This window comes from Balaenoptera physalus, assembly GCF_965194825.1.
Source record: "Balaenoptera physalus genome assembly, chromosome: 5".
NCBI classification, from domain to species: Eukaryota; Metazoa; Chordata; class Mammalia; order Artiodactyla; family Balaenopteridae; genus Balaenoptera; species Balaenoptera physalus.
This window is the reverse complement of record NC_138884.1, coordinates 114,600,623-114,615,322: the sequence shown is the minus strand read 5'-3', so window position 1 is coordinate 114,615,322 and position 14,700 is coordinate 114,600,623. Positions and strand designations below refer to the sequence as shown.

Sequence of the window (14,700 nt, the reverse complement as noted above, 5' to 3'; positions counted from 1 at the left end):
TTTTTGCATGGACAGGGTCAGGGGATGGTTCAGGTGGTAACGCGAGTGATGGGGAGCAACGGGGAGCGACAGGTGAAGCTTCGCTCGCCCGCTGCTCACCTCCTGCTGTGCGGCCCGGTTCCTAACAGGCTGCGGACTGGTACCGGTCCACGGCCTGGGGGTTGGGGACCCCTGACATAAAGGGCTTGATTTGGAGCCTGGCTCTGTGATGGGAGCTGTTTTGCTCTTGTAAGGCAGGTATGAGCTTTGGAGCCAGTCAGTACGATGCCCCGTTGGGTGCCAGTCAGAGTGTTGGCGTGATTGGCAGCCAGCCACAGTGGGAGGACCCCAGGCTTTCTAATCATGCAGACCTGGCTTCAGACCTCACCTTGACCCCTGACTGGCTTCACGATCTTAGACGAGTGACATAAAGTCTCTGAACCTCCATTTTCTCACGTGTAACATGGCATCATGATAACCACCCAGTTTAAGGTTGTCTTAAAGATCTCAGGTAATGTAAGCAAGAAAAGCCCATCCGGTGCCTGGGCGCTGCCCCAGTCCTCTTTGTTGGTGTGGTTCTGACCTGGGTGGTCTGAGGGCAAAAGCAGGCGGGGTGGAGGTGCTCTGCTAGCAGGGTGGAGCCGCCATTCGTGTGAGAAGAGAAGGAGGATGGTGTTTGGGCTTGCTCCTGGGGGGCCCGACTGAGGGGCTGGCCTTATACCCCAAGCCGTGAAGGTACCCTCCGGCCCTGCCCATAGCACCTGAGGGCGGGGAGGGACTGCTTGGGGGATGGCAGCAGGTGTCTGGTTGAGAGCTGGGACTCTGGCAGCAGCTGCAGGGCTGAGCGGGGTCCAGCTCCTGGGTGGGGAGGGGGCTGGGGCTTGGCCCTTGGCTCTGACCCCAGCTCAAGACAGCTACGTGGAGAGCAGAGGCAGAGTCCCCGACCTGGGGCGATGAAGACTGGGCTCCTGGAGCCTGGGGACACACGTGCTGCCTCCCATCCCCAGACGCTCAGAGTTCCGGGGCCAGTGCAGCCAGGGTCTTTCAGCACAGTTGCTGGTGGTGCCGGCCTGTCCACATCCTGTCCCGCTCAGGAAGGATTTGCCTGCCAGGATCCCCTGGGTGGTCAGCTGCACAGCTGGGCCTGGAGGGGCTGACCAGGAAGTAGCAGCAGCAGCTGTGGTTATGGGGAAAGCCGCACAGCCAACGTCATTTGGCCAGGTCTCCGTCCCACCTCCACCACCTAACTCGCCTTGAGGCCTTGGGGCAAGCCAGGTAGCTGCCTTATGCCTCAGTTTCCCTATCTGTTAAATGGGGACATCTGATGTGTCTGCTTCCCTGGGTTGTTTAAGAAATGAATGAGAGAGTCATATCCGGGGCCTGGGCACTGCCTGTCACATGTAGTTACTCAGCGGTTGGCAGACACTTATGCGTCTGCTACACAGGCCACACCAGGTACCTTAGAGGGCCTCCTGACCCTCCTAGTGACCTGTGAGGTCAGATGTGGCTTTCCGCACTTTATAGGTGAGCAAGCTGAGGGTTGGAGAGGAGAGGTGGCTGGGCTGCCGTAACAAAGTACCACAGACTGGGGTAGGGGTTCAACAACAGAGAGTTATTTCCTCACAGTCCTGGAGGCTGGGAGTCTGAGGTGTGGGCAGGGTTGGTTTTTCCTGAGGCCTCTCTCCTTGGCTTGTAGACGGCCGCCCTCTCCCTGTGTCCTCACATGCGCTTCTCTGTGTGCGTCTGTGTCCTAATCTCTTCTTGTCAGGGCACCAGTTGTATTGAATCAGGACCCACCCCCATGACCTCATTCAACTTAGTAATCTCTTTTAAGACTGTCTCCAAATACAGTCACATTCTGAGGGCCTGGGGGTTAGGACGGCCACTCAGGAATTTGGGGGGACACAGTTCAGCCCATCACAGCAGGTCTGCACAGTCACAGGTGTTGGCACTGGGTTGGAAGCCAGGCCTACAAGACATCCAGTCTGTGCCTCCCCAGGCACCTCCGGCCTCTACGTGCCCTGGCTGTCCGTTTGCTCAGTCCAGCCACCTCGTGGCCCTGCCGGGGGGCTTATCCAGGCCGCCACTGGGAGAGTTTCTGTTCTCAGAGAATTCAGCAATGTGCTTACTGGCTGGTATGAGAAACATAAGTATAAACTTTATGACTGTGTTTAACTGCTGTTTCTGTATGCTCTCATGAAAACTGCTGCTGATGTTGCGTTTACAGCGTTGTTACTTTAGCAGAGGAGTCCCCACTGAACACCGCAGGGCGAGGGCATGTGGGGAACGTACCTGTGGGTTCATCCACACATTCATCAAGCCCCCAGCCCCCCGCCCCGTGCCTGTGCTCTGGGCCTGGGCTGGGCGTTTGGAAGTGACTCAGAAATGGCCCGCCTTCAGGCAGGCTAGGTGCTCAGATCCTCAGGGAGCTAGCCGGATGACAGTACTTGGCATGTTGCACCAGAGATTTTAGGAAACCATGCAATGGTCAGAGTGGCCTGAGAAAGCTTTGCAGAGGTGGTCTGGAGCTGGCTCTGAAGGGTTTTGCTAGCTGGCACAAAAGGGAGCGGGGTTCACACCATCCCAAGTGTCTGGCATCACCTGGGAGCATCCTCAGCGCCAATCAGGGTGCCAAGGCCACTGGGGCAGAGTCCCTGACTTGTTGAGGCCCATGGCCTGGAGTGGGTGGGGGCAGAGAGGGCAGTGGTCAGCACATGGGCCCAAGCCAGGCCATGGAGGTTCCGGCTGCTGCCCACCACTCACCAGCTGGTGATTCATTCGTTCTTGCAGTGAGCAGCCCACCCTGGTCTGGATCTACACTGGGCCAGGGACTACTCCAGCTACAGAAGTGAATCGGGCTTCATCTTGCCCTCCAGGGGCTGCTGGCTGCAGTGGGTAGGCTGGGAGAGTTGGAATTCGGGTGTGATTTGTGTGGTGATGGAGGGAATAATGCAGGGCTCTGGGAGCCCAGGGGAGGCCCTGACCCAGTCGGGGAAGCCTTCCGGGCCTCCTGGAGAATGGAGGGAAGGTGAAGGCACAGGGACCAGGCAGAGGGACCAGCTAGCCTAGGAGCCAGGACCCATCTGGGGAAAGGCCAGTGCCCCAGAACCACGGCCACCCTCATGCCCCAGGGAGTGGATGCTGTCATTCATTATTTACAAAACTGCCAGGCCCATCATCCTTTCGTTCTTTCCTGTGCTCAGTCCGTGGCTAGTTACTGAACACCTACTGTGTGCCATGCTCTGTCCCAGAAGCTGGGTTGCCCTGGAGATCCTCTCCTGGAGCTAGTATCTAATGGGGGAGGTAGGGAACGAAGGGCAGGAAATTAACATGTAATACTTATTCCATAGTGAAAAGTGCCAAGAAAGTAAAGCAGGAGAAGCAGGTGGAGAGTCGTGGGGTTGCAGCGGGGGTGGCTTTTTTGGGAGGTGGTCAGCAAAGGGGTGCTGCAGGGGATGGGAGGGCAGGTCCTGCAGAGGCCTGGCTGGGCGCATTCCAGGCAGAAGGGCCGGCTTGGGAAAAGGCCGCAGGCGGGAAGGTGCCTGCATGTCTGAGGTGCAGCAGCCCGGGACGTGGCTTGAGCTGGGTGGTCAGGGAGGAGGACCAGAGAGCCATCAGCCGGGGTCAGTCCTGTGGGCCGGGGAGGACTTGGGCTTGTATGCTGGATGCCACAGAGCCCTCGCGGGTTTTTTTTGTTTTCTTTCGTATTTTTACATGTATCAATTCAGTCATTTATATCACTATGAACACTTACTTTACACTTTGGCTTATAATCCAATACTACTTTATTTTGTTGCTCAAACTGTTCTAGCTTTGGCCACAGGGATCTCCTTCAGTTGACCCCTGTGTTCCTTTGCACCGCATCATTGTGGCATTTATTTATTAATTTATTCTTGGGTGCACCCTCACCTTCCAGTCCTGTAAGGTGCTCCAGGTTCGTCTTGTATATTCCCTGCCCCAGTCCTAGAGCCACTCATTTCTCCGAGGAGCCCTGGTCCCACTTATTAGAGAATGGCATGAGAAACCAAGATCTGGGCACTGGGTGTGCTCACTGCTGCTGGCATGTCATTGCTTCTAGGCCTAGCTGACAGAGCGAGGAAGTGTATGCGAGTATACTAACCGTGTATGTATACATATCTAAAATATTTCTAAATGTAACATCTATACGTATATTAAGTTAAACATGAGTTCTTACTGATGTCCCCAGTCTAATCCACTGCCACCTGGAGCCTCTGGCCTCCTCCCCTTGCTCATCTGTCCTCCCTCCAGCAGGGAGGGCCTGACCCCACCACCCATTTACTTAGTTATTCAGCACTCTAGTGGTTTCAGAACGGTTAACCTGCACCCCGTGGATTCAGAGGGCAGTAGAGGGAAACCTTCTAACGTGTGTGTTCAGAGGCCTGTGCTGGCCGCTGGGAAGGACTAAAGGGCGAGTGTGCGGGGGCAGAGGCAGGGCGATGGGTGAGAAGGTGACTGCCATGCTGCCGCGGGCTTGGACCAGGGTGGTCGCAGGGAACGGGGAAAAGTGGTCGAGGCCTGGAAGTGGAGACCCAGCGCTGACAGATGGGATGAGGAGTGGGGGAAGGAGCCAAGTGGAGGCTGACTTCACTGTGCCCACTGGGGCGCTGGCGGTGCTGGCTCAGAGTTCTCCAGGCCAACCCCTCCCACCTAGATGCCTGCCCTTTCTTGGTCACCTTGCTCTTGCCACATTTAGAGCCCAGATGCTGAGGCAAGGCTGGTAAGGGCCCCTCTCTCCTGCTGCACCTCTGGACTTGGGGGCGGGGCACAGCTTGGTGGCATCTGGCGGCGAGTCAAGTGGCACATGACTTTCGTAGACCTGCTCAACTCAGTGGAGTAAGGAGGGCGTGCTCTGTGCCCACCGGGGGCCACCCCCGCCTCACTGTGCCACACCTGGGTCATGGCGCCTGGGCTCGGCCCTCAGCTTTTCTAGGCAGAGCTGGTGGGACCCAGCAGGGCCTTCTCCCGCAGCCCATCCACTGTTAGCCTCCCTGCCCTGCACACGGGTGTCACCTGGCCTATCTCAGCTGGCCCCCTCTGCCCCTCCCAGGGACAGGCCCGGCCTCCCCGAGGCTGCCCTGCACACACCTCTGCTCACGCTGGCCACATTCCTCCTTCCTTTACTACCTGGGACCAAACTTCCCTTTATCCGCTCATCCGCTTTCAGCTTTCCTCCTCCGAACAGTCTTTAAGGGGCAGCTGTTGATAGCCTTGTTTCACAGGGAAGGATCAGGAAGCTCTGGGAGGTTTGTATAGTCAAGGTTCTTCAGAGAGAAAAAGAACCAGTAGGAGAGTGAGATGGAGAGGGATTTGGTTTTTTTCAAGAAGGTGGCTCACGTGGTCATGGAGGCTGACAAATCTGAAATCTGCGGGGCAGACAGGCTGGAAGTTCGAGGGAGCATTGATCTCGCAGTAATGAGGCAGAATTCCGTCCTCATTGGGGACCTCAGTCTTTTCTCTGAAGGCCTTCAACTGACTTGGTGAGGCCCACCCACATTATAGAGGGCCATCTGCTTTACTCCAGGTCTACTGATTTAAATGTTAATCACATCCTTAAAAATTCCTTCACAGCAACATCTAGACTGGTGTTTGGCCGAATGACCTGGTACCACAGCCCTGCCCAGTTGACACGTAACATTAACCATCTCGAGGTTAAGTAATTTGCAGAGGGAAATTCACTCGTCAGTGCGGATTCGGATTCCGACAAGATCCCATCCCTTCGACTTCAAATCACTGTCCGCATCCCAGAAAGTTAGAACAGTGTTGCCTCCTTAGAAGGAGAATGCCAGAAGCATTTAGTTCCTCCCTGGGGAGATCACGTTAAATATTTAAAGTTCTGGCTTCCTGGCACTCAGTCCCTTAGGAAGAGGCCAATTCTAACTCTTGGGTGAGATGAGCCCTCTGACAGGTCCGGTTCTTGTTTTATTTCTGTGATTATGCGTGTTTGATGTAAGGAGACATTGATCTTGTATCTTTGCCTGGCCGGGTTTATTTGCTCCTTTCCCCGCTGTTATGAGTAAGGATTTATCAACCCGAGTGACATCATAAAACTCCTCACCTAAAATTAATTTCAGCCTGTTGGTGTTCTATAGACTGTGGTCTGGGGGAAATGTTGCCACCTTGGAAGCAGCTTATCCATGAAAGACACATTTGTTTCTGTTCTTCGGAGATTGCTGTAATTTAGAAAATGAATGGGTTCCTGTGCAATGTGTGTAATTGTGTGATATTTGAAATAAAGAGATCGAATAAAGCCTTTTGGAGTGTTTGAAGAAGACACTCCCTTGGCATATTTTACAAATAATGTTTTGTTTGCTGAATAGACGGATGCCTTCTGGTGGGGATAGCAGCCTGACACCTGCAGAGCACTGGCCCTGGGGCCAGGCACCTGGGGGTGAAGCCTGGCTCTGTCCCTTGGCAGCCCCTCATCCCAGGCACATCACCAGCGGCGCATCTCTGATGCTTGGCTGCCTCGTGGCGAAGCAGTTACCTCCTTCCTGGCGCTGTGAGAGCTTCATGTGGCGGGGAGGGGCACAGAAGCCCCCATCCCGGGCAGGAGAGCCACTCAGCAGTGAGGGCACCTCCACCCCTGCCCCTCTCTACGTCCACCTGCTCGGCCTCCTCTAACTCCAGAGTTCAGGGCATGGGCACTGGAAATGTGTTTCTGGTTGACAATCTGTTCTGCTCTGATGAGACAGATGATTTCTGCGGGGCATATTTTGTGACTGATAAATTGTCCTTCCTCGTAAATCTCCAAATTGGAAGGGACGTCAAAGCCTTACTCTCCTCTCCAGCACCCTCAGATGTTTTTCCACGGCTGGGAAAATCTCGACAAAATAGTAGGGAAGACTCTGGGTGGGACTGATGGAGGTGGCGGGAGGGGGAATTGGAGTGTGGGGTCCGGGGGAGGGTCTCAGGGATCTGTCACACACGAAGGGACACGGGGAGGTGGCGGCGGGCCTGGCCGGCTCCCCCAGCCCTGACCCTGACTGGCTCTCCCCCCGCGGCTGCAGGTGGGCAAGCTGCGCGAGCGGCTGCAAGAGGCCAAGCTGGAGCGCGAGCAGGAGCAGCGGCGACACACGGCCTACATCTCGGAGCTCAGGGCCAAGCTGCACGAGGAGAAGACCAAGGAGCTGCAGGCGCTGCGCGAGGTGCTCATCCGCCAGCACGAGCAGGAGGCGGCGCGCACGGCCAAGATCAAGGAGGGCGAGCTGCAGCGGCTGCAGGCCACGCTGAACGTGCTGCGCGACGGTGCGGCTGACAAGGTCAAGACGGCGCTGCTGGCCGAGGCGCGCGAAGAGGCGCGCAGGGCCTTCGACGGCGAGCGCCTGCGGCTGCAGCAGGAGATCCTGGAGCTCAAGGCGGCACGCAAGCAGGCGGAGGAGGCGCTCAGCAACTGCATGCAGGCCGACAAGACCAAGGCGGCCGACCTGCGCGCTGCCTACCAGGCGCACCAGGACGAGGTGCACCGCATCAAGCGCGAGTGCGAGCGCGACATCCGCCGGCTGGTAAGTGCGCTACCCTCTCCCCTCACCGGCTCGAGTGCGTACCTGACCTTCCGCACGCGCAGCCCATCCTCCCTGCACACACGCACGCTGCTCTTACGCACAAGCACCCTGTCTTCCCTGCACACGTGCAAGCCCTCCTTCCGCGCACTCGGAGCCCGTCCTTCCACGGTGCATGCGCCGTGTCCTCTCCACAGGCAAGTGCCCCAGTCCTCCCTCACGGAGCAGTAAATGCCGAGGTCTGGGGACCCACTGTGCTCCAGGCATGTTCTAGACCCTGGGGTTCCAGCAAAGCCCCTGCCATCCTGGGCGTGGAATGGAAGCTTTGGCAGGCCTCTCCTGTCTGTGGAAGACACCTAAGGAATTTCAGGACTGGAGGCAGAAGGACCAGGTGGCCTTTTGGAGTCCTGGTCCAGCTGTCCACCCCTAGACTGGTCACCAGTCAGTGACAGAGCATCAGTTCGCAGCTTAACAAGCCAGTACCAAGAATGGCAGAAGAGATGCACTGATTTTAAATGTCTAATGTATAGAAAATCTAAGCACATACCGATACTAAGTTCTCAGAAGTATTCCCCAGCCCCTTTTCCCTTTGTGTGTGTAGGGGCGGTGTTATCACATAATAGGAAGAGAAGGCTTTGGAGAAAGTCTCTTCTGGGTGTGAATCCAGACTCCCTCACTTGTTAGCTGTGTGAGCCCAATCAAGTTGCTTACGGTCTCTAAGCCTCTGGTGCCTCACCTACAAAAGGAGGAACAATCACGTATCTGTTACAACATTATGAGAATTAAGTTAACTAAAGCATCTATCAGCAGCTTATAGTTTGTGTAATAGAAGACATGTAAAATATGTTCCTCTGTTACAGGAAATGTATATTTAAGGTAAATAAAATGGGGAAAAAACAAGTATTTGCACAAGAGACAGATTGAGCTTAATTTAAAATGAACCAAGGACTTGGTGTCTGTTTCCATTTCGGTGCCAAACAGAAATATCCCCAGCTCAGGTAGTCTCAGTGTGTGGGAGCCACTTAGGAGAATAGAGTGAAAAGAATAAATGTCCATTTCTCCAGTTCTCCACACATTTGATAAATGTCCCTCGTCAGACAGGCCTCTTGGCAACGTGTTCAGAAAGTGGCCTGCGTTTTGCTTCTTTGTCAGCTGGATTGGATTAGAAATGCAAGAAGGCTTCCAGGCTTCCACTTACACATTTAACATGCCTCTTAAGAAACAGTCAAGAAGAAAAGGCAATTATGGTCAACGTGGGGCTATTGGACACATTCTTTAGACCAGTTAGGATTAGGTCTGAGAAGACTCCCCCCAATACACAGGGGCTTAAAATCTGGAAGTTATTTCTCTTTCATATACAAAGTCTGTAAAGTGCGCCACAGAGTAGTGTAGGCCACAGGGCCTCTTACCTTTCCCCTCAGAAGGGGCTCTAGGATGTGGCCATGGTCCTCATGGCCCCTCATGCCATGGAGTGCCAGCCATCACATCTGCATCCCAGGTTGGCAATAGGAGGGCAGATGAAGGAGGGTATGGTCTTCATTTAAGAGCACTTTTCTTTCTGGAGGTTCCATATACGTCCACTTCCATCTCTTTGGCTGGAAGTTACTCTCTCAGCCTCACCCAGCTGCAAGGGGAGCTGGGAAATGCATGGCAGCTCCTAACAAATCCTGGTGTGGCACTCTGTTCATTTCCTAGGGCTGCTGTAACAAACTCCATGGCTTAAAACAACAGGAATTTATTCTCTCACAGTTCTGGAGTCTAGAAGTCTGAAAACAAGGTGTTAGCAGGGCTGTGCCCCTCTGAAGGCTCCAGGGAAGAATCCTTTGTTTGCCTCTTCCAGGCTTGGGTGGTTGCCGGGAATCCTTGGCGTTCCTCTGCTTGCAGCTGCATTACTCCAGCCTCTGCCTCCACATGGCCTTCTTTTCCCCACGTGGCTGTGTCTTGTCATCTTATAAGGACACCAGTTACTGGATCTAGGGCCCACCCCAATCTGTTATGATTTCATCTTAGTTACATCTGTAAAGACCCTATTTCTAATAGGATCACATTCTGATTTTCCTAATAGACATGAAATTTGAGGGGGACACCATTTATCAAACTACAGGTACCAAGGAGGGGACGAGAATGGATCTTGGGGTAGCAGCTTCTTTTTCATTCTTTGATGCTCCAAACTTTGCAAATGAAGTGGAACTAACAGAATTATTCACAAATTGGTGGGTTTGTTGGGAGCTGGCTAAACTGAGGTTTTCACTGAGGCGAGTGTCCTGATGGATGTGACTGCTGAGAAATGATGAGATTCTGTGCCTCTGGGGCTGAGAGAGGGCATAGTGAGGGCTTTGCAGGGGCTGACCTGAGTCTGAATCATGGATCTGCTTCTGACTAGTGTGTGGGCACATTCACCTCTCAGGACCTCAAGCTTATCTGTAAGATGGAGTAAATAATGTCCACTTTGAGGGTCTTTTGAAGACTGAGAGAGAGAGTGTCTCTTAAGTACAAATGTAGTCCCGAGCTCACACGAGCCTGTAAGTAAAAAGTGATAGCCATCATCCAGACTGTTGTTTTTTCCCTGACTGTATGTCACCTAGAATCTTATGGTTGCAAGTGACAGAAATTCCACCTCAAACTAGCTTAAACCATGAGTCTGTCGGCTCTCATGACTGAAGTAGCAGGACCAGCCTCAGGCATAGCTCCAGTGGCACTAATGATGTCACCCCGGACCCAGGTTTCTCAGGCTCTGCTGTGTCCCCTGATGCATCTTTCTCAGGCTCTGAGCTCTCAGTGTGCTGGTGAGATGCCACCACTGTGCCAGACCCCGCATCCTCACAGGAAACAGCCCAGTTGATTTCCAATGTTGTGTTAGTTTCTGCTGTACGGCAAAGTGAAGCTGTTATACGTATACATGTATCCACTAATTTTTAGATTCTTTTCCCATATAGGTCATTACAGAGTACTGAGCAGGGTTCTCTGTGCTATACAGCAGGTTGTTATTAGTTATCTATTTTATATATAGGAGTGTGTATATGTCAATCCCAATCTCCCAGTTTATCCCTCCCCCCCTTTCCCCCTTGGTAACCGTAAGTTTGTTTTCTACATCTGTGACTCTATTTCTGTTTTGTAAATAAGATCATTTGTACCATTTTTTTTAGATTCCACATATAAGTGATATCATATATTTGTCTTTCTCTGTCTGACTTACGTCACTCAGTATGACAATCTCTAGATCCATCCATGTCACTGCAAATGGCATTATTTCATTCCTTTTAATGGCTGAATAATATTCCATTGTATATATGTACCACATCTTCTTTATCCATACCTCTGTCAAAGGACATTTAGGTTGCTTCCGTGTCCTAGCTATTGTAAATAGTGCTGCAATGAACACTGGGGTGTGAGAGAAGCTCTTTCTTAGCTCCTAAGGAGAAACAGGAGGGTCCTAGCAACACCCTCTTCAGGTCTGTTGGCTCTGATTGGGTCACGTATCCATCCCTGAACCAGTTACTGTTAGGCGGCGGAGGCATGCAGGTGATGTGAGCCAATCAGGGCCTGCCCTGGGAACTTGGAGTGATTTCAGCCCCACCCCTCTCCTGAACCACATGGTGAGAGTGGGAGTGTGGGAGAAGGGGAAACGGATGCCGGGAGGCAACCCAGGAATGTCCAGCACACTCAGGTGATGGGGTTTGGGGAAGGTTGAGAAGCTCACTGTCAGAGGTTTACACTTCCTCAGGTCCTCAGGGCAGGGGGCAAGATCACTAAGAGCCCAGCCTGGGGGCCAGACCAGAGTCGACAAATAGTGAGAGTGCCTGTGTAGCTGTGTGAGCTGGCAGGTCTCCTGACCTGTGGAACCTCAGGACTCTGGCTGGGGAAATGTGACAACCTAGAAAATGTTGGCTCCAGAATCTATTCCACATCATCCATCCATTCCTGGATGCCGTCTCCACTAGTGGAGGCTGTTTTCTGGGAACCTTTCCCACATGATGGGGTGTAAGCCCTCTGCTCATTTTCTAGGATAAATGGGGAATCGGTGCTCTTCCAGGCTGAGAATTTGGATTTCCAGAGATGTCTTGCTTAAGATGCTGTTCTTTCTTGTGGGAGGAACTAGTGTGATGCAGTGGTGGAGGCAGCGCTTCTGGGCTCCAGTGCAAAGCCAGGAGTGTGCAGCTGGGATGCTGAGGGGGACGGACTGGAGCCCTACCTGTTAACTTGTAACACCTCCCCAACCGGCACCACTGATTCCCCTCGATTTATCTGTTTCTCCTAGCATTAATCATGCTCTGATCTACTCCGTGTTGACTTTTTTATTCTGTTTTCAGCTACCCTCCCCTCTGGAATGGAAGCTCTGAGGGCGGGGACTCTGATCTGTTTTGCTCATCAGTGTTTCCCAGCACCTGCTGATGGCACTCAATTCAGTATTTGTTGAATTAATGAAAGCATGTTTAAGTGGTTTCAATTAATGAACTCCTTTCACGTGGTTCACATTGCTTCTGGATTGAACTCTGCAGTGGCAGCAGTGTTTTCTGCATCATTAAGTGTTCTTCCCTACAGCGGGGAGGTGCTCCCACCTCCGGCTCTGAAGAGCGGGGAGCTGCGGGTGACCGTCACCAGGGGGAGCAGCGGGCACCTTCTGCAGCTGCTGAAGGAGAAGCTGCGCCGGGCACACCCTTGGCTGGAGTTCCGGGAAACTGTCACGGGGAGGTGGTTGGGGATTCAGAGGGAAGGGGAGTATCCTTTTTTCTTCTAAAGAAAGGCCACTCAAAGAGCTTGTCAGAGCTCTGGCACTTTGCTTGAAAACCTCAGTCTGGAGGTCGGGGGTACCATTTGCTGCCTTCTGTAAACTGTATTTTATAAGTTTTTCATGGTCTGCTGTTTAAATCAGATAGCCTTCTGTTAAGCAGGAGCTAAAGTAGATTAATAGTGGCCGCTAACATTGATTGTGTGCTTGTAAGATGCCAGGCTCTGTGCTAAATTCTTCCCGTGGTTGAAGTCTCCCCCCAGTTGGACGGGCTGTTCTCAGTGTCCCCACATTACCGAGGCTGAGGCTAAGAGGGGTGGCCCAGTCTGCCCAGAGTCACACAGCAGGTAGGGGCGGGGATTTGAGCCAGCTTCTGTCCGCCCTCAGGGCAGGGCTCCTTACTAGCATTCTCTGCTGTAGCGATCTGTGTCTGAATGCGAGGTGTACGATTCAGAAGTAAGAGTTTCAGGTTACAATCAGCTTTAGTTTGTTACCCTCTGAGAGTGTGATGAGTGAGAAGGGCATTTGTATTAGTTTCCTGGGGCTGCCTTAACAAATGGCCACAAACTCAGTGGCTTGAAACAACCGAAGTTTACTCTCTCACTGCTCTGGACTCCAGAAGTCCAAAATCAAGGTGTCAGCGGGGCCGTGCCCCACTGAAGGCTCTCGGGGAAGGCCCTTCCTTGCTCTTCCAGCATCTGATGGCTCCAAGAGTTCCTGGGCTTGTGACTGCACCACTCCAATCTCTGCCTCCCTTTTACATGATAAATGGAATATTTATAAATGGAATATTTCCTGCCATACCAATAAACAAAGGATGTCACAGTCATCAATGACTGCAGCCCTTCAACATGAGCCGGTGAGCCCTGAGGAAACTCAGGGCTGAAAAGAATACCTGCCAGGTAGCAGCCATCAGACTGCAGCCACTCCCTGCAGCGGTGAGCCCTAAGGAAACTCAGGGTGTGAAAATACAGGATACTGGCCCCAGATAGCTGAGGTGCATATCAAAGGAATGATTTCAGTGAGCCCAGACTCTTGCATCTTCCCATACATAGGAAAGCACTAAATTCCTTAACTTGAGATATCTGGTTTTCTTTAATTAACAGTAATCTTTTGATGTTCGCTACTACTTTGCCTTTGTCGCAAAAACTCCTATATATCCTGGCTCCTCCCCTCGCCTCCTCCGAGCAGTTTCTCAGAGTTGCCTGAAACGCTGTCTCCTGGGCTGCGGTCCTCATTTTGCCCCAAATAAAACTTAACTCGCAACTCTCACATGGTGCTTTTTTTTTTTAAGTCAACAATGGCCTCCCCTCTATGTTTTTCTTCTTCTGTCTGCGTCTTCTCTTCGTCCTATGAAGGCACTTGTCATTGGATTTAGGACCCACCCAGTTAATCCAGGACAATTTCCTCATCTTAAGATCCTTAATTACACCTGCAAAGACCATTTTCCCAAACAAGGTCCCATTCACAGGTATCTGAAGTTAGGATGTGGACATGTCTTTTTAGGAACCACAATTCAAACCACTGCAGTATTCATTCATTCATTTCCTCAATATTTGCACACCTAATGGAAACAAAAGTCTAGGAAAGACAGGAACTACTATTTATTGAGACCTACTATGCGCATGCAACAATTATAATTAGAGCTAATGTTTATTTTATGCCTACTGCCTGCCAGGCAGTTTTTATGTGTTAATGTATTTCATCCTCAAAACATCCCTATTATTATCCCCATTTCACAGACGGAAAACTGAGGCTTAGGAAGAAATCAAGTAACTAAACCAAGGTGACGGAGCCAATAAGTGGTGGCATCAGGGCTAGAACCCAGGCAGTCTGGGCCCAGTGGCCTTGCTCCTAAGCAGCCTGCCTGTCTCTGCTGTCCCCTTCAGTCCTCACAGCTCCCCTTCCAGGTGGATGTTCCTACATCCCCATTTTACAGGTGAGGAGCCTGAAGCTTAGAGAGGTTGAGTGACTTGCCAGAGGTCACACAGCTTGCCAGTGGGGGATTAGTCTCCAGTTCATACTTTTGTACTCCATGCACAGTGCTTTTTCCTCTGCGCCAAGTTGTTTTATATCAGTTGGCTTTAACCTTTACGTTGGGTAATCAAGGTAGTATCCACGTTACATTGCCTTACATACAGGCCCGCTCGTGGCGGGCACTCACAGGTATGTGTTAAATAAAGCCACATCATATAGACTTTATCCAGATTTCGTTGAAACCATCCTTACTAAAGCATTAGTATTCTTTTCAGAACTTTTTAACGTACCTTATCTCAAATAGAATTTGTTCCTAAATCCCATGATGATAGTAATCACTATAGCTGAAACTCTTATGATTTTTGTCAATTAATGAAACTCTAGTACTTGGGAAATTTTCTCTTTTAACACCTGTATTAGTTTCCTAGGGCTGCTGTTACAAAGTACCATCAACTGGGTGGCTTAAACAACAGAAATTTATTCACTCACAGTTTT

General features: G+C 51.9%; 1 protein-coding gene across 3 annotated transcripts in view; it reads left to right on the top strand.

Moving 5' to 3' along the window:
* LOC309661262 (janus kinase and microtubule-interacting protein 1) overlaps positions 1–14,700 on the top strand; it is a 99,459-nt gene that overhangs the window by 56,435 nt on the left and 28,324 nt on the right. For all 3 annotated transcript variants that reach the window (XM_082462847.1, XM_082462848.1, XM_082462849.1), the window contains exon 3: positions 7,008–7,502. In XM_082462847.1, coding sequence (XP_082318973.1) covers positions 7,008–7,502 — 495 coding nt within the window. The remainder of the gene's footprint in view (positions 1–7,007; positions 7,503–14,700) is intronic.